General features: G+C 44.9%; 1 protein-coding gene across 1 annotated transcript; it reads right to left on the reverse strand.

Moving 5' to 3' along the window:
• Positions 1–9,181: 9,181 nt before the first annotated feature.
• Positions 9,182–18,505, reverse strand: NABP1 (nucleic acid binding protein 1). Its single transcript, XM_062609996.1, has 6 exons — positions 18,195–18,505; positions 17,912–18,050; positions 14,713–14,784; positions 13,273–13,345; positions 12,940–13,006; positions 9,182–11,511 (listed from the first exon to the last, which is right to left on the reverse strand). The coding sequence occupies exons 1-6, from the start codon at positions 18,283–18,285 to the stop codon at positions 11,327–11,329; spliced, it is 627 nt and encodes a 208-aa protein (XP_062465980.1). The 5' UTR covers positions 18,286–18,505; the 3' UTR covers positions 9,182–11,326.
• Between the last annotated feature and the right edge of the window lie 1,545 nt (positions 18,506–20,050).

The raw sequence follows: 20,050 nt of genomic DNA on the forward strand, positions 1-20,050 counted from the left end.
AACTTAAGAAACAAAGTTGTGGTCTTCAAAATAGTTTTATAGTGACTTCATATTTAACTTGCATCCCAGCAGGCCAGAACACTTTTGATCATCTTTAATACACTTACGTGGTGCAGATGTGAGCATATCAAAGACAGCATTTGCAGAACGCCTTCTTTAAATCACATAATGTTTTGTCTCAAAAGAATTATTTGTTCAAACCCTAACAAACCTCATGCTATGGAATTATCCACATAAAAGTGACAAACATACACCAAGTGATTTTAAAATGCTTATTCTACAGTGATGCCACTAAAGCTGTTTTCTTAAGCAATTGTAGAAAGGCAGATGCATGGAAACAAATTATTTTTATCTTGTAAAGCTAAACATTTTTCTGCTGAGGAGAAAGACATTCTATTTTTAATGTAAATCTCTTTAGAAAAGGACACAGCTGCTGTTCACTCACTTAACCCACTACTGCCATAGTCTCCAACAGCCTCTTACTGCAAATTCAGCCTCAGCCTAGGGTTGTTCAGATTTAGTTTGGGACACTTGAATGGGAACCTCCATTCCATGGTGTTTAGTACCTGGGGTGCCAATGTCTCACACAAGACTCCCACATCAAATGCACAGTCCAACTTTTCAGTCAGTTGGAGGTTTCAGGCTGTCCTGGAGTGGTATTTGAGGGCCTAAAAGTTGCTGTCAGCCCAACGTGCTGTTTCTGAGTCCTCACTCACTGGCTCACCCCCCGGAGAGCCCAGGAACGGCTCTCTGCTCTGCTCGAGAGTCCTGCTTTTAATGATTTTCTTCAACAGTTCCTTCTGTCACTGCAGAGTAGATAAAGAAAAGGATCAAATTGAGATTCATTAGAGCAATAATTAAAAGCTGACCTTCCAGCAGTCAAGCCAGACATCTAGCCTTCTGAAAGAGCCCATCCTGCAGGTGCAAAGGACAGCTTTGATGCTTCACCCATTTACAGATGTGCAATTTGCCTCATTTTCTAAATTAGTGCCTCAAAACAAGACCAAAACAACCCAAACCACTCTCATTTTCCATTTGCAGGACTCAGTGCTTTTTCAGAAAGCATAAAAGCATCTATTTCAGTGGCAGAAGGAAAGAAGATTTCATTTTCCCCTGTAGTAATCACTCCTGTCCTTGCATACAGAGATACAAAATAGGTGCTAGAAGAGAGGCAAAACTTACCCACTCTAGATTTAATTTCATTATTTTATAGCACATATTAGAAAAGATCCTTTGTAAATAGCTTGAGCTAGCCTGGAATTAAAACAAGAGACTGACATCCCCATTTCCCAGCAGAGTCCTGGTCCCCTGGGCACAGCGAGAAAGAAGAACAGCAGGAGACCTAACCCACTGCCTCCTCCACCCTAGCCACACACTGCTTTTACTCCGTGGAGCTCTGGCCACCATATGTATCATGCAAACATCTAAGAACCCTCTAAACATCCAGCAGCGGAGCACTGCATGGTTTTCTGGATGGCAAACAGCCACCAACATGAGCCACAAGCACAGCAGCCACTCACCCCCTCCATCACTTCCCTCAAAAACTTGTGTAGCAATAGGTATTTCCAAACCCAGCCAGCCAGCCTGGTGTGACAGACTCTGGGTTTGGTATTTGGAAACACAACAGTCTTGGTTTAAGCAGATATTGTTGTTTGTTCAGCTCTTTTGTCCCACATCTTGGTGTCTCATAGGCATAGGCTTCACTAGGTACTTACATGGCAAAGCTGCTAAGAAACCAGCTGGCTAATTTAAGAGAGTGCAGTCCTCACAGCATTCCCCCCTGGGAATTTCTTGAAGCACACAAAAAAATTTAAGTTGCATCACTTTTTCTACCACATCATTAGTTCTATTCCCAAATCTATATCCTGAGGCAGGAAAAAAGTCTCAATATCCTTTCTGCATTAGGCTACAAACTTTGCAGGGACAAAAGGAGCTACCACTTTACAACAAGAAAAGTAACAGCAGGATTACAGTTCCACTTACAATCCAAATTGCTCCTGTTCCTGCCAAGAGTACATTTTGTCACTAATATAGTTGCAGGCCAGCACTAGCACAGATCCACCACATGTCAATAGAGAACAACTAACATATACATATACAGGTTTTAACTTCAGCCCTCGGTAGGGACAGTGACAGGCAGTGCTGAGAAGCTTGGATAGGGCTTGGATAGGGACAAGCTTAGGATGGGGCAAGGTGTGAAGCCAATACAGGGCAGGAAAGACACAGGCAGGGTCCTGGAAGCCCTTGGAAGTGTCAGGGTAACAAACAGCTGAACCGCTGGAGCCACACAAGTTTGGACAAGCCACAAAGCAAGGCTGGGAACAAAGGAAGGCAAAACATCATCTATCAGTCTATTTCAGCTCAAGACATGGGAGCAAGAAGAATTGTAAGGAAGAAAGGGGGCTATTGCTCTGTGGGACCAGTGCATATGTAAACATACAGCTATTTTAGAGACCCCCTTTTAGCAGGAGCAGGTATTGTTTAGGCAGCTTGAACAGCAAATCCTCCAAAGGCCATGAAGCCAACCAGCAAACCCTTGTCCTATCCTTGTCCCCAGAAACTACCCATTATAAGGCTACTCCACAGTCCTCACTCAGTGCTCTGCGCCCCATCTCCCAGTGCAAGGCATGACGGTGACATTCAAAACCAATCCAGCCCCACACGGGGCCAACCTGCCAGATGTCAGAGTTGCAGAGCGACCACAGCAAGTCTGCAGAGTATTTACAAAGCAGTTTGCTAAACTTATACAAAGGGAATAATTTGCAACGTAATGGTGTGTTTGCATTTTGAATATCCGATTTCCTGTTCAGCAAATAACCTAAACACTCCCAACCAAATGAAATGTAGACAAGACTTAAAATGTTTGAAGAAAAGCACTCATCCAGAAAATTAAGGTCAACATGGAACAGATGGTGCTTCTGAAAAATGTGGCTTCAACATTTATCTTTGTGTAAAATAAAAATCTCTTAAGAACCTCCGGCTGTTTGGTGACAGTCCTACTTGAAATATTGAATCTCGCACTCCACGGATAATAAAGAAGCACTAAAAAATTACTTCAAAATACTAAATCTAAATAAAGTTCTCTCTACTACTGCGCAATAAGATTTTTGTAGGCATGTAAATACATATCAATAAAAGATAGATTCGAGCGCTTCTGTAACTGCTATAAATATTGCAAGTGCTCTCCTCGTTTCCATAAATATGACCCATGACTCCCAAGTGAAAAGCTTTTTCATTTGCAGCAGTCAGGGGAAAAAAAAATGATCCTTTCTTCTTTATCAAAGCCTTCTGAAAGGCTGAATTTGAGGCCCAGCGCACAGGGAGCTGTGAACAGCTTGTTAGGATGATGCATGAAATGCTTTCTTCCAGACAAGGTGGATTTGCTCAATGGGATTGCAGGAGAACTGCTGTTATCCTGGAGGGCAGGCAATGTCACACCTACCTGGGGAGGAAAATGGGGGCTTCCAATTAGGCAGGTCTGCAAATTACTTCAGTAGTACAGAAATGAGCTGGACCAACCAGAAATACTAAGGCAGACCTGTCAGACGCCCAATGAGCAATAACATGTTAGAGACAAGTCAGAGCGATATTAAAGGAGTTGAGTATTGGCATAAGTAGCAGTACAAGTAAACACACGGCAAGGTGAGCAAGAGGCAGGGGAAGGCTCGGCAGGACAGCAGGCTGTTAGCGAGGATCTCCTCAGGACAGGTAAAAGAGAGGGTAGTCAGGGAAAACACAAAGCTGCACAGCAGGGATCCTTCAAGTTCACCTGAAACAAGAACTAAAAACCCAAACCCAAATTACACACATCCTGGGCCAGAATGAACCCGGTATTTCTGAAGGAAAACACCTGCAGTGCCTAAAAATACAGTCCCAGGGAGATGTCCTCCTGTGCATCACAGACAGAGCACCCTGCTGACAGCCAGGCCCTCCGACAGGCTATTACTTCAGATTTGTAACACACACCACCTGAATCCCTGAAGTTAATTGCCAAGGGGCCACCTCAATGCCTGGAATGAAGAAATAACCTGTGATAAGTTTGGACATCCAGCTTCAGACATCAAAGCAGCCACAGCCACAGAAGGAGCTATGGGCTCATACCACCCATGCACATACACAAAACCACAAGGTAATTACAGATCTACTGCCAGTTTCTGTTTGATAGTCACCAGATATCCAATAGAACAGCCATTATCAATGCATCTCTTTTTTCCAGTGCGGCTCCCAGCCATTCGCATCTACTAGAAAGACCCGGCTTTTTGTAACTCAAGCCTTCAGCCACAACACTGATGAAGTTGCACAGAAAGCCTCTGCAAACCCACTTTGCTAAAAAAAGCTACAGGAAGCTTATTGCAGCAATTCTCCCAAGTTGACACATCCTTCTTACTGGCTTCATGATACTAACTTACTGAACGTTTTGGGTCTCACTTCCTCTAGAAATTACCTATGATTCCCTGCTCTACTGGGGAAAATTAGCTCAGCAAGAACATTTAGACTCACTGCTCTTAGCAATGGGCCCTGCCATCAGTAAAGCACAGCCAAAATGAAACTAGATTGTGTGTTCCAGGGAAAGGCTTTCAAGAGTAGCTTCTATACAGGGCTTTCTTGCTTCAAGGCCATCCCAAATCACATCACAGGCAGTTCTGATAAGCAACAGCACAGCAGCAGCTTACTGGAGTCTTACAAATAGTAGAGACTAGATCAAGGTCTCTTTCTCTCCTTACCTAGGGCTTTTTAGAACTAAATTAGACTTTTTTTCTTAAGAGAAGGTTGTGTTGGTTTTGCTGGTCCTACCACAGGGCCAAGCGCTGCTGCTGCTGCACATAGAAACATCTATGGGCATCAGGCCTCTACTCACTATTTCTAAAAGTAAAATAAATGATATTAATTTGTTCCTCCAGCACTTGGTGCTTAAAGTTATTTCTTGACAACTTCTGTTCTTGGCATTTAAGCATTTTTCATATTCAGCCCAAGTCTGACAGCACTATTGGTTATCCTTCTCTGCCTCGCTAATAATTTGGTTGATGGCATGCAGGTGGGTTTCTCTTAATTAAAAAACCCATTTGCAAAGTTTGCATTAGGTGATCTGAAAAAATAGAACACTCCACTCAAAGGTTAAATATAAGTGGGCTGCAGAGCTCCATGAAAATATTGCATAATTTAGAGATAAAAATAGCTTTGCTTTATTCAAGCTAGGCTGGATAGGTAGATTTTTATCGCAATCAGCCTAAACCCCATCTCTCCAAGTTGCATGCTCAAGTTGATTACAGAAAATTAAATTTAGTATTAATCAACCTAGGGAGAAGGAAATTACAAAATTAAGCTAATGCATAAATCATGGAAAATAATGGTGCAAACAGCTACAGCAGATCATTTAATGCATCTTCATGCTCTTCCTATACCAGAATCAGCTCCCCCCCAGCCCTCCCAACAGGTACTTGTCCAACCATTATAAAATTCACTCACAACACAGGTACCAGGGCCCCCGCCTCAGCCTTTCTGTCACAGACCTTGCGCGAGCATCCTCCAGCTGTCCTGGTTTAGGCTATCTCCAAATTGCTGCCCTGGTGTGAATGCACAGCAGGACGCAGCAGAAGTGCTCTGTATAACAGATCAGTTGCCAATGGCTGCACTACCCACCCAGCAAGATGTATTTTTCCCTCTCCTTCAGAAAAAGCTAAAAGCAAGCTTCACCTGCTCAAGCAGGTTTCACACTGCTGGAATGCTGTGGCTGGCTGTGTTGCCATGTTCAAAGCCACAGCTTTTCACCCATGCCTTCAGAGGCACCAATAACTGGCACTAGGGTGTAAGGCGCAGCCTTGCCCTACCTGCTTTGGGGCCACACAGGTGCCCAGAGTCCCTGCACCAGGCAATGGCACTACTAGAGCCCAAGCTATGCAGCCACAGCAAAAAGCACCCCTTGAAGCAACACCAGCAGGCAGGTCCCAGGGAAGCAGCAGCCTCTCCTGGTCACACCAGCAGGCTCTCCAGGACTGACAGGTCACTTGCAATTTTGGGCACAGAATTGCAGCACTTGGCACCTCTGGAAAGAGAGCAAACCCAAATACCTATATAGCTATAAAGAATCTGACCTTAGGAATACCTATTCTTGAACGCCTCTTGGTTTAGGAAGAAAAGTCTACACACTGTGTCTTTTTGTGCCAGTTTATCTAACACATAGCAGTGAGTCAGGACTGCAGAGCAGTCCACATCCCATTTAAGCTTGTATAGTAAGGAAGCATTTAGCTCTGAAGGCACACCACAGCACAAGAATTTTCTAAGCTAAATCCTGGTGTTTTACTCCTTCCCTAATCTTGCTAAGCAGGAAACATACAAGTCTGGACAGTCTTTATCAGCTGAGGGTGTGGGAGAGCAGTTTTAGATGAACTACATTGCTTTCTTCCTCAAAAAAAAAAAAACATCAATTTGGAGATATTAAACAGAAACGTGAAGTTTTAAGAGTTCCCTCTAGTCACTTCCAAACTTTTTTTCTAATCTCTTTTTCTAATCTCTTTGAACTCCATCTTCTGTAGTTTAATCCAGTTTGTTTAGGATTAAGTTTTTCCAACAAGACACTGTGTATGTTTATGCACGTTATAAACACACACAAACATCCAACACCGAATGAATTAAAAAACATAATCCTTATAAAGAGCCATAACAATTTCCAGTTCTCTGGAATCAAGAATAAAGGAATTAGCAGCATGATTAAGGCTGAAGTCAGAAAGCATGTCTCTGAATGAACTCCCAAAGGGCTTTGCTGAAAGCTTCCATCTCGGTTTTCAGGCAATTGCCCCTGTTTTGGTGTTTGTTTGGTTTAATTGAAGCCATGTCAGCATGAGCAGCCCCCCCATTCAGCCGGCTTCAACCTCCCTAATCACACAGGTGCAAACAAAAGCACACCAGCACAGCGGCTGTTAAACCAAATAGGCACATAGCCTTGTGAGGTCTGCGTGTTTCTATGGACCTAAGCAACCATCTTTCCGCCTCCACAAAACCGAGCAGGCACTGGGGACACGGAGCAGCAGCAGCAGCGCTGAAGCACCAGGCAAGCCACTGAGGCAGGCAGAGCCCCTCTGTGCTCTGCAAACACAGCACCCAAACCACTACTCTGATAGAGAACATGAGCCCCTGCAAACAGCCAAGCAAACACTGCAGCTCCCTCAGCAGCCTCAGCCCATCACCGTGCCTCACACTCCACCTGCAGCACAGAGGGGCTGGGGTCACTGGAGAAGCCACCCTACCCCTATGGGGTGCTGCAGGCCACCCCAAGTAGGGCAGCCAGCCAAGGGTTTCCCTGGGATCCCTGTGCTTCCTAGCAGAGAGGGCCAGGCTCATCCCACACCATTGCTCAGCATGGGGAATGCTGGGCTCAGACACGGTAACACATAGCTCTGCTGCAACCAGTGATGGAGGCTCATCAGACCCCAAACAGGAGTCACAGCCCTGTCACTTTCTCAGCAACATGCACTAGTGCTGGACTGAGGGAAAGCTCTCACCATCAGACAATTCTAGCTCAAGAGCTAGCACTAGCACAAGCTGCAGGGAGAAAGCAAGGCACCTCCTGTGATGCCCTGTAAAAGAACTGCCAGAGACTGCACTCAGCAGCACAAGCAATTGCCGAGTTCAAGGGGTAAAAATAAACAGCATGTCTGAAATGGAAAATCTATGGACATTTGAGAGAAGCAGGGGGGACAGCCTGGCAGCTGAGACCACATGGGCCATGAAGCAGCCCAGGAAACTTCCCTCGAAACACTCCAAATCCTACTGGTGTTACTCCTTACAAAGCACTTGGGGAGCTGCTGATGAAAACTGCCTTGTAGAACAGGAAAGGGTCCTTTGTTCTGAGGGTACAGACGTGAGTTGCAGCGGATAACCACAGCACAGCCGGGTCATTAGCAGAACACAAACATTAACATCCAGGAAAAATACAACACCCCAATGGGCTACAGGGAACAGCAATTTGTCTACTAAATGTTCCTGTGTCCAGAGACACACATGCATAAACAGAACACAGATGACATCCCTGCAATGCTGCTAAGGGTATCATCTGTCCAGACTGCACTGATGTAGAAGAGAGATTTCATACCTCCTCAAGCAGCTTTCTACAAGCAGCACTAGCTGCATACACCCTTACTGGAATTTGTGTGATGCTGAAGAACTACATTATCGGAGTGCACAGGACTGTAACCTGCCAGTCACAAGTTAAGGCTAAAGCTAATTAAATGAGTTATGGAGGCAGATGATATATGATGCCTTGCTCCAGCACGTCAGCTCTTCTAGCACCTTCCCCTTTTGACTGTGGACATGAAAGGCATGACTACCACACATCCAAGATTAGGGCAGTATTTCATGGTACAGGACTGCTTTTCCACTTTTGGGATCAAGGTGAAAGATCAAGGAACACATGGAAGACTGTGGCAGGCAAACAGGAAAACTCTCAGCTGCAATACTGCTACAGTCTGCCATCAGTCCTTTTGCTAGGCTGGCAAGATGAGAGCTGTTGTGGGGTGATGAAAGCTGGGTGCCTTGTGACTCAAGTGTATAGGGGCTACTAAGCTGCACTGAGGCACTGCACAATTCATCTGGACATGTGAGCACCTTTTAGAGTTGTTTTTTGCCTTTGGCAATCTACAGTGGAACTACCCTAACTTCAGCCTTACCCTTCAATATCTTGGGAAGACTCTCTAATGACGTAACCCACTGGGCACTTATGAACTGCCTTATAGTGTCAGAGTAGTTCATGACAACTGCTTGTTTACATATTGGAATGTGTGTCTCTGTGAAGCAAGGTGGTATGATCCGAACAGATGTAAGGCAGGCTCCCAGATTCCTCTGCAAGCTGAGAACTATCTTGAGGCTGATACCACTGAGGGCAATGACTTTTTCTTAGGTTCACTGGAAGATCAGAAGACCTTGAAAAATTACTACGATTACATTTACTTTAAGTCCATGCGACTTTTCAGGGCACAGATTTCCCCTGCAAAGAAGTAAAAATTTATTAATAGACTGAAATATTTTCACATAGGAAACAGGGAAGCAGGAATGCTACTAACCTTGAGAACATGAAGACCAGCCTCTTGCCTTTTTCCTCCCAACTGCAAATCAATCATCCACTTCGCAGAAAGCTTTTAATCTTATGCCACTTATCAGCAGTAATCATCCCACTTTTTATTTGGAATTTATGAACAAGTATTCTGTTTATTATCTTAATAAAAGCTCAAATGCATAGACCTACAAACATCAGGCACCTTAGCACACACCAACACAGGACTCCCACCTATAGCAACCTTCTTTATGCTGTAGAGAAGTCAAGACCACCAGGATTGATATCCATGGTGGAGATACCCAAGTAAGTATGAAGTGCCCACCATGCCATCACTTGCTACCTTTACAGCTACTACTGGAAAGCACAGCTCTCGCACCATACTTATATTTCATCCACCTCTGGAACATGTCATACATACTTCACAGGTTTGAAATCCTCTTGGCTTCCCTGTCACAAGCATATCAAATGTCTTAATGCAACACTGCGTAAGAGGTTGTCCATGCATCCAGACTATACATGACTTAATTTAATAAGCAATCCAAAGTCCCTGAGTTACACATCACCTCCTTACACCATTTCTCCAGAAGTCACTGTGTGCTTTTTCTTTCACCAGTTAACACTGCTCTTCCGTAACAGCACCCATGGGTGATCGCATGAGGCATGCCACCCTCTTGTGTCCAAGAGAAGTTTCACTAGTTCCACCCGAAAGCAGGTATCAGGATAGCACTTCACTAGACCAGAGGCAAACAGCCCTCAGGTGTTTGAGCACAGTCTCTACTAAACCTCCTTTGTTGTTGCTGCTGTTTGCATTTAGAAGAAAGTTCAGTAATTCAGACTAAGCAAGGAACTTCTGCCAATTAGAAGCAATTTTCAACAAGTAATCACAATAGAGTACCAAAAGCACAAGTATCAAATGGAAATAACATGTAAACATATGTGACATAGTAGTAGATTCAATTAACATGAACAACCACAGAGACAACTCACAATTCAGAAATAGCCTTTTGTCATGAAGTCTTTATGGCTTGACAGAAAAAAAAGTTAGATTTGTTTTTGAAATGGTTAGTGCAATTTTTTATTTGAGAGGTCAGCTATAAGAATTAAACATATGAATCCAGTATGACACCTCAGCTTCCAAGTTGATTTTTAACCTGATCTGAAATATGGCACTGGATTTTTATCTAGAGTCAAGGCATTTGTGATCTCAGAATAAAACCACAGCTATTTCCCCCCAGGAGATGGTGGTAGTGGGGTTCTTTAAGGGATCGTTCATATTTCTTATAAAACAGATGAAGGAAAGCCTAGCAGCTTAACGGCATCAGAAGTGCAGCTGAGTGCTTGGCCAGTACCTCTGCAATCCACATATCCATCCATACATAATTCATTTGGAAAAGTGAATGAAGGAAGGAGGAGGCAGCCTCATTGAAGAGATGGGTAATGCAGCATTTGATAACAGTTCTTTCCTGGAAATTCAGACTCCTACAATGTAGCCTTAGGGTTTTACACAAGGAGTGGCTACAAACAGCATATTCCCCCAGTACTGTCTGAATTCAGATCCTACTCTCCTGCCATTTCATGCAAAGCAAGAATGAATAACTAAGCTTCTATGCAAAAATCACTGTCACTTTCCTTGACAGTGATGGTGTTAATGGAGAATTTTTAAGTAGCATACACCTTCTTGGAACCAGAAGTCAAGCTTCAAGACACTCACCATGTCTTCAACTTTTAGCTGAGTTACCTATTCTCTGACTCAGGAGACTGGGTGCTGGAGCCACCATTTCCTTACACTTATTGCTTTTACAAGCTATATTCATTCCAAGGACACCCAATTCACTAGAGCATCTTTGCTCTTTCCCTTCATTTCTCTTTCAAAACAAAGAACTCCCATCAACCCTAATAGAAATCAACATATGCACGCATAGGACATAGACCTTTTAAGGCTACATGGCTGACCAACAGAAAAATACATACACGTAACTGAAATTTTCTTCCATTTAGCAAAAGGTACCGAGTTTTAATTGAGACACTTCAAGCTGTTACCCTTACTTTCTTAAATTCACCTTCTCCCGCTTCCCCCTTAATGAGTGGGGAAGACTTCACTGTGTTTCCCTAAGCAAAATAAGAAATAGATCACATCAAGTTTGCTCCATAGACCAAAAGGTAAAAAAACCAACAATAAAGGACAAACTGGTTCACAGTTAACTATAAATAAAAGTGCAATAAGTGTTCAAGTAGAGTGTAGAGTTTAAGCAAGCTGTACAACCACATTTGGCATAGTCATCTTTTAAAGGCTCTGCGTGGGTCCCTCCCATTACCAACAGGGAGAAAAGGCTGAACACTATTAGCTGGTGCTGGATTTACAGGTCCTCGTCCATTGCCTCTCCCACTACCTGCGTAAGAGTGGCCGTGATTATATGTAAATGGAAATCCACTTGATTCAGGTCCAGTTTGTAAACCATTTCCTACAAAGACAGCAAAAAGGTTATCAGGAGTTCCACAGACTGAAATCACTGCTCCCTTACATAAGTTTAGCAACAGTGAATGCATGGAGTTTGTGGCAACCAGCAAACCCCAAGCAGCAGAAGAAAAAGCCCCTCTGGTACTGCAAGAGCTTACCTTTTGCACCCTCCTAAACTACCTCCCCACCATCCCTACCTCCACTCCCAACTGAAGCAAGAAAGGTCAGAGCTGCATGCCAGTTCTTTGCCCAACAGAGACTGGAGTCCTGTGAAACTAGACTGGTGCTTTCAAAAACATACATTGGCTTGTAGCTCACGCACCAAGATGCTCCAGAGAGACAGCAGGGCAGCAGAAGCCAAGTAGAAATCAGCAAAAGCAGACTACACAAAGTTCCTTGTATCATTCCCCACTACCAGGAACACAGACATAGAAAGCTGCCTTGTCAAGTCCAGCCACAGAAGCAACTCAGCTAGCACCAAGTTCTCATGAACTTAAGCCTTATAAGCATCACTGCTCATGTTTTGCTGGTAAGAAGAGGGACAGAGCTGAAAAGGCAGAATGATGACAGGAAGCACAGGGAGAGAAGGAAGAGACAAAAGGAAATCACTGCATTTAAAAACCACAAAAGAAGCAGGAATAAACCACCAGAAGTTTCAGAAGATATGTTCATGTTCAGTAAAACAGCTGTCCACAACCCAAAGCAGGGGCAGTAAGGAATCATCTACACACTAACTGGGCTGAAAGTGAAAGCCTACTCGCCTCCCCCGGCACTGAGGAAAAACTGGCCTGAAAGCACTGAACCCCTTTGCTCAGGATAATTTATTTTCAGGGGAACAGAAAGAGCTTGTTTTTAATACCAAGTTATGGAATCAGTTTGCTGTCACCAGCAGGGTTTCACTATACAGCTTCAGGTACTGAGTCTGGACATGAATAGTTGTAAGCTGAGAAGGAACCTCAAGTTCTTGAAGCATTTTCTTATTTAAGCTTCAATGCTTAAATAAATCACAAAATAATCCAACCAGGTCAAACACTGGAATTCAGATTACCACCACTTCTGTTCTGGGGAGCTAAACTGGCAGGAAAGCCATGGTGATTGGCAAGACTGAAGTATTAAAGTTTAAAAAAAACCCAGAACTTCAAGTACTGCAAAAACACTTTGAAACCATCAAAACAATCTAGGATCAGTCAAGTCCCTTCACATAATACAGGCACCTTGAACATTCTGATCTCTTCCTCTTCCAGGGAAGAAATCCTGAAACCATTATCCATTAAATGTTCATGCTTATGTGCTTGCAGATTCAGGCCCCAGCCTAAGAGACTTTTTAGAGCATAGTATACTTTTGCCCCAGAGTGGTGAAACCTTAGCAAGATAAATTTCTTTTTATTAAGTGTTTCTCATCCTTTCACTTCCACAAAATGAAAAAACTTACCCAATGGCCCAAAAGTACATGAACTCATATTACTTGATGCAGAACTATTATTCTGTTCACCCTGTGCCTTCAGAGAAAAGGAGAAAAGAAAAAAAAAAAAAAAGAAAAAGAAAAAAGGCATGGATAAGAGAAATTTCACATTTTTACAGGAAGGAGATATTTCTCCTGTGTTCTTATTGTGAATCCATATGGAATTTATCTGCTACTAGCAATTCATTCATTTTTTATCTATCAAGTCCATTTTTCCAAGAGTCACATCTGATCCCAGCTTGGTATGAAATACTCAGAACAAACAGCACTTTATGCTAGAAGCCTCAAACAGTTTTAACATACCAGTTTGTTCTGCCCCATGTGTTCCGTGTTGGGCTCGCTGAAGTTTGGCACTTCTGAATATACCATGCAGAACCTGGGGAGAAATTAGGATGATGAGGTAGTTCTAAAGCCTAAGGTTCTCGACTCTGCAACTCAAATGTTAACATCTCCCATCACCTAGAAATAACTAATCCAGACCCCACCATTCAGCAAGAATTCATAGGTACTAAAAGGCTCTTTGAACCTTTTATGGCTTGTGGTAAAGCTGCCACATATTCCTGGTGAGGGTGTTTGTTTCAGTCAAGCAGAGGCAAATACACAGTTATCTAGGAGGTAAAATGGCCTAAAGAAAACGAAAGGTGATGAAAGGGCTCCATCCACCTCTCTTCCAGCTGCACAGTCTTGGCCAGCACCCACTCACAAGGTTACCTGAGACAGTCACCCAGTCTGCTCCCAGACTGTGACTCCATTAGACCTCTAGGAAAAACTTATATGTTCCCACACACTTCCACATGATGGAGTGCCCCATTAACATAACAGCACAGAGGAATCCAAAACAGGGAATGAAAACATCCTTTTCCACCCAAGGGGACTATGAAGGAACAGGCCCACCAACTCATCACATGGAAATTATGGCAGAGGGGAAGAAAGATTTGGATCATTACACAGCTTGGAGTGATTAAGAAATGGAGCACTCGCCTCCTGCTGGGAGGCACAACCCAGATAAGGACTCGCCTCTCTGCAGCCTGCTGGAGAGTAAGCCAACTGGCTGATGCTTCCGAAGCAACAATGGTTTTATACCAAAGGAAATCTACAGGTCATCACTTACAAAATCCAGCTGAATATGGGATATTTCTGAACCATCCAAGAAGAAAGGTGGCCACCCCAGAGTCCCACTTCCCTGATCACAACAAGGCTTTCCACAGCTCTTTGTGCAACCACAGTAGCACTCTTCCGGTTAGAAAACTGTTGCTATTTCTTCCTGTTGTTTGTCGAGTGTGTTACTCATGCTTGTTCTTAATCAGGAGGAGTCACCACCTCAGTTTGTGGGCAGTTTAAAGAAGGTTTAATGAAGCTTGCTTCTGTTTAGATATGATTCACTTGGAGTTACCTCTCTCTTCCTTCTTTGCACTGCCTGTCTCTCAAGCATGATACACACACACCAAAATAAAGCGGCTAATCAAGCTGAGGCCTAGGTAAGAAATGCAGATTAAGTCCCTTGTCATTTATACACCTCCTCCCTCTAGGTAAAAAACAGACCTGTGCCAGTAATGGAGGCTGATTTTCCTCAACCCACCTAGAATTCAGAGAGGGTCAGAACTCATTACCACATGGACACTTGCACCACAGTTGCCTGTGCTGTACCTATTCATGACCATGTACTAAGAGCCACCATGTCTCATACTTACCACGATGCTCTAAGAGGACACAACACCACAAGTATGAACATACAATACTTACTCCCCAATTTTATGCAGCTCCCCTCCTCGTCCTGTATAAAGTGTCAGGCATCCTTTCCACAGAGATGCATACCTGGCCAAAGAAAAGGGAAGCAAAGCAGTCTTAGTGAATCAGAATTACCACTGCTGAAGAAAGCGGAGGTGTGCTGTCTTCCGTGAGTTAATAAGTATTACATACCAACATAAATGGATTAAAAAATTTCCCAGGGACTCCAACTTCACTGAGCTAGAAGTTGATGGATCCCCATATTTTACTTCTAGCAAAAGGTACTGGAAGCTCAGGTGACTCTTTTGGTAATTCCAGGAAAGCAGCCAATTATGAGATTGGATGCTTCTTCCTTGGCTGAAGCAATCCTTATGACTAGTCCTGCAGAGGAAAGGCATTTTGCCAAAAGTGGTATAGCAGTATCTGTGTTACCATTCAGAGATAACTCTCAGTATGAGCCAGAAAGAATCACCTTTGTTCACTGTATATACAGATACTACTATAGAATGAGTATGACAAGAAGCGCTTACTTTTTCGGTATAGGTCCTTACCAGATATATGTGTTGGGGGGTTTTAAGGCACAAGTTTGACCATCATGTTCCAAGTGAAGTGTAGAAATGCAATGAAATCATTTTTGGATTGCAGAAACATTCACTTACAAGACAGCATGAGAGCACTCCGGTCTTTATAGTGGCACTTCAAGCACTGGAATTTAAGTGATGCAAAACTTCCTGCATAATTGTTCCTTTCGGTGAGGGGCATCATGTATAGGAAGAAAATAATGAAAATACAGACCAGAAACCCAGGAGCAATGCAAGGGAGTTAACAGGAACATGGGTGTCTTCTAGCAAAGGAATAGGGAGCCCCAGCAACTGCACTCTCAGGAGTCACAGATAATCTGGACAAGGCACCACTTTATTATGCTCCAGGTCTACCTCTAGAACACAGATAACCAACCTTCCTCTTGCCCTTTGCTTTATCTGCTGAGACTGGGAGCCATCCAGTTGCACACAGAGCCTCAAAGAGAGGCACCAGGGAGGAATCAGGCCAGCAGAACAGGACTGCAATGCCAATACAATGATAACCTTCTCTGTACTTCAACATGAGCAGTAAAGCATAGTATCTACATTTACAGTGCCTATCTTGGGAGTTTTCCATCCAGAAGCAGGATTACAGTGCCCATCTTGGGAGTTTTCCATCCAGAAGCAGGATTAATGTGCTTCATAAAGCTACCTTCCACTTTAAAGATTCCCTTTATGCATAACCTTTAATAACCAGCTAGTTGGACAGTCTTGTGGCAGAGCACAAGGGAACAGAGTTACCAACTAAGCCAAACATACATTTACTGGGACAAGATTCAGCACATCATGGGACTGATAACTTCCAGCACAAAGTTATTCCACATATGCAAGCATTTGTTTTTGTCTCAGGAAGAGTTGGCTATAAAGCACAAAACTCCAGAACTTACTTCAAATTTAGAAAATCTTAACCACAACAGCTACTTGTAAATGGGTTTAATCAGCCAATGACAAAAATCAGCCAGTGTCTGCTCTGCAGAGGAATGCATCTATAAAACTTGAAATTCAGCAGAAAAAAAAAGAGATATGTTTACATGTGGGGTCTAACTAAGCTTTTCTACTTGTAATAGTGTGCATCTTGAAAAGTCAGATTAGCCTACAGAGCTGAAACTTACCTGCCGTTTAATGGCAACATCACATTCTCAGTCCTATTTAAGTACAGGATCATGTTTGGAGAACCCTGCATGGCAGCACGAGGGCATTTTTTGAGCTTCTGCAATTTCACTCACTACAATACCTAACTTACAAGTCCTAAGTAAACATGCAATTCATTTAAATGAAGGCATGACTTAGCCACCCACCAGAACAGTGATGTCAGCTCATGAATTTAATTCACACAAGCCAACTTCACTTTTCAACACAAAGGGGTGCAATGACCCTCCCATTTGTTGCACTGAAACACCAGAGCAGCTACTGCAAGCAAGCCACAGTGACACTGCTGAACAGTGTCATTAGTTTGTTTCAACGTCATCTACACACAGGGCTTTGTGCTGGCCCAAGCTCTGATTTAGTTCCACCCACAGTGCCTCAGCACTCCACGTGTTCTTCACGCAAGCAGGCTTCCTCAGAACCACCTCTGCTGAGCAGTCAGGCTCTCTCTTGTAAAAGGACATTAGCATAGTAGGAAGCAGCTGTAGTTTTGGTGGCAAAGGTTATCCGATTTCATGTCAAAACCAAAAATTACACTCAGATAAACAAGAGCAGCTCAGTTAGCAGCTCCACTGAGTAACCTTTTACCTACTTTTTCACAAAAACAAATTAAGAAGATCTTACACACTGTGTAGCTCCACCACCTCCTGGAGTGCTGTAGGCCAAGGGATCAATGTAATGCATTTCTAAGTGTAACTTAACTGGCATAAAGAACTCAAATTAAAATGACTTAACACTTTGCTATTGACAAGTGACATGGTAAAGGATTTTCAAGCTGAATCTAGTATGTTTTCTTACAACATAAGGTTTTGGTTTGGAGATTTTTTCAATTAAAACAGCTCTGAAATAAGTTAACTGCACCTCACCAAACTAATAATGCTCTATAATGTAGCCATAGCATGAATGTTTACAGTAAAACTGAAAAGGTTCTCCTCTGCCTGTCATTTCTGTTAAACCCATTGCAATGAAAATCAACTTTTCTGCATGAGAGAGATTAATCATCCCCTTCATCCATTAAGGAGCCAACTGCTAGAGTAAAGAATTGGCTGTGAAAATAAAAACATGCTTTTGACTTCCCTGTTTGATTTACATACCAGGACTGACTGTTGTATTCACCCCCCACCCCAAAAGAAGCATTTTCCTTGACAGCTATTTCTAAAGCTAAACCAAGTCTCCTATTAAACACCACCTCCTCATTAAAAATACAAGCCCCTCCTAGCCGTCTACCTACTATATGCTCAAGCCAGGCGCATTCTGGGGTGGAAAAGGTGGTGGGATCTCAGGGTGACACCTGGCTAACAAGAGAGCCGGGCCAAGGGTGTCCAGCTCTGTCATCCGCTCCTCTAAAGAGGCTGCCGAGCTACTCAGAACCCCGCACCTCCACCTCGTTGACAAAGGACTCCCCGACCCATCGTGCCCTGGAACGGAGCGCAGGCAGCGCCCGGCCGGTCTGGGCAGCGGGGCGGCGGGCCCGGCCCCGTACGCACCCTTTAGTCAGGCGGATGATGTCCCCCGGCTGGATGAGGCCGCCGATCTCGTCCCACACGGAGATGGTGATGCTGCCCGTCTTGTCCGCCACTTTGCAGGACCTCACCTCATGCCCGTCCTTCGTCTTGGTGACTCGCCCTGCAGGGAGAACGGCGGATCAGGGGAGCCGGAGGGGCGTAGGCACGGCACATAGCACGGCCTGGCCCCGACAGCCCCCCCCCCCCCAGGGCGACACGCATGGGCGGCCCGGGGGTGGGGCGTGCCGTGCCGGACGCCACTTACCGATCTCCAGCACAATAAAGATGACATTTAAGTTTTTCAGTCCGGGTTTTATGTCTTTTATAAGGAAGTATGTATCGCTCGCCGCGCTCATAATGCGGCCGGCACGGGGGGCAGGGCTGACGGGGCGGGCCGAGCCCGCATCCCGCGGGGGAACAGCGGCAGCAACGCAAAGCCGGGCAGGGGGGCACCGGCAACCCTCACAGGGTACGGGGACACGAGCACAGAGGGGCTGCGCGGTAACTGTGCGGGCACCCCGACCCCCACAGCTCCCAGTCCGGACCAACACTACGAACTAGCCCTCCCACACCCTCCCGCTCCCGCCGGCACTGAGGAGCACATGTGCGCGGCGCTCGCATTTATGGCAACAGGGCGAGACCATCCCGGACGCCGGGTGGGGGGAAGAAGGGATGACGGTGCCGAATGGAACCGTCCTGGGCACGCGGAGCGCCGGGACTGGGGAACTAGCTAGAGCCGCACGCTGATTGGGCCGCCCTGCGGCCATCTTGTATTGGTCGGGGAGCTGACGAGGGGGATGTGGTGGCTGCTGAGGCGAGCCGAGCCGGGTAGGGCAAGGGCTGGGGTGAACGTTCCTCGGGAGCAGCCGTGGCTTGGCTCTTTCATTCACTCACTGCGTTTATTTCTTCCGCGAAACAGCCCAGCAGCACCCCGAGTGCGGGCAGAGAAGCAGAGGGCTGTTAAGTAGCGGCTCGCCTCCTCATCGCGCCATTTTAAGTCCTGGTTGTGACACCGAGAGAGGTCTTGCGGAGATTTCTTGGGGGCCGAGTTGTCAACAGTTCCAGCCTCATTCGCTGAAAATACACATTTAGGAAGAGGATTGGTTTATGGGGGTGCCCGCTAGGGGTGGGTTTGTTTTTATTCGGGGGACGTGTCCCCACCAAGCAGAAATGACAGTTGCAGGGACTGAAGGGGGGAGCAGAAGTGCTGTGTGGTACCTCAGGGCTTTGCAGGGCTGCACCGCAACCTAGTAGTACTGGGACTACATGTTCAGTGGATGTAGGGAAAGCTCAGGGTTATGCAGAAGTTTATTGTACTGAAAATGTGAGTCAAAGTTCTCTTGAACACTGAAAACACTATCAAAGTGCCCTGAACTCTTAAACAGGAACCTTCTGGGGAGACAAGTTATCTGCCGTTGGTTAGAGGCTGGGTCAACCATGAGGGGCGGGCAGCATCTCCATGGGGAAAGCTGGTAAGATAGTGGACTAACAACAAGCTCCCCCAGCCTTGTGATGGTCTTGGCTGGAAGGTTCTGAGGAAGTGGCTCCCTGCCACAGAACAGCCCAAAGAGATGCGGATGAATTACAAATTCAGCTCTCCCCCTTAGGAAAGGTAGCAGGGTGCAGAATGTGCACTTTGCTTCTCTTTTCCAGAGCCAGACTTAGCTAGTTGGGCTTTCACCTTCTATTTCTGTAAGCAGAAATCCATAGATGACAGCAGTTGTGAAATTCTTGGCCACGCATTCTGCCACATTGGAGCCTTGGTCCAACTTGTGCAATGCTTATCTGTAGGCAGTGGAGCAGCGCTGCTGGGTACAACTCGGAGCTTGGAATAAAACATGCTGCTTGCAGGAATCTGAAAGGAAAGTGACATGAGCCACAGGAGATTTTGCTTAAAGTCCCAAAAAGCTTAATCCACATCTGTCCTGAATCATTCAGTCAGTGCATATGGGGGGATGACAGACTCCCTTAGTGGCCTGTCTCTTGACTGGCTCTGTAAATTTAAACTGGTAACACTAAAACCTTCAGAGTGATCAGCTGTATGTCAGTGCATGAATAGCTTTAATTTAGTCAATTCAGAAGGAGTTCAATCCAAACTCCAGCAAAAACAGTGTCCCTGGC

This window comes from Pezoporus occidentalis, unplaced genomic scaffold, assembly GCF_034315485.1.
Source record: "Pezoporus occidentalis ecotype Australia unplaced genomic scaffold, CSIRO_AGI_Poc_V1 ctg143, whole genome shotgun sequence".
Lineage (NCBI taxonomy): Eukaryota > Metazoa > Chordata > Aves > Psittaciformes > Psittacidae > Pezoporus > Pezoporus occidentalis.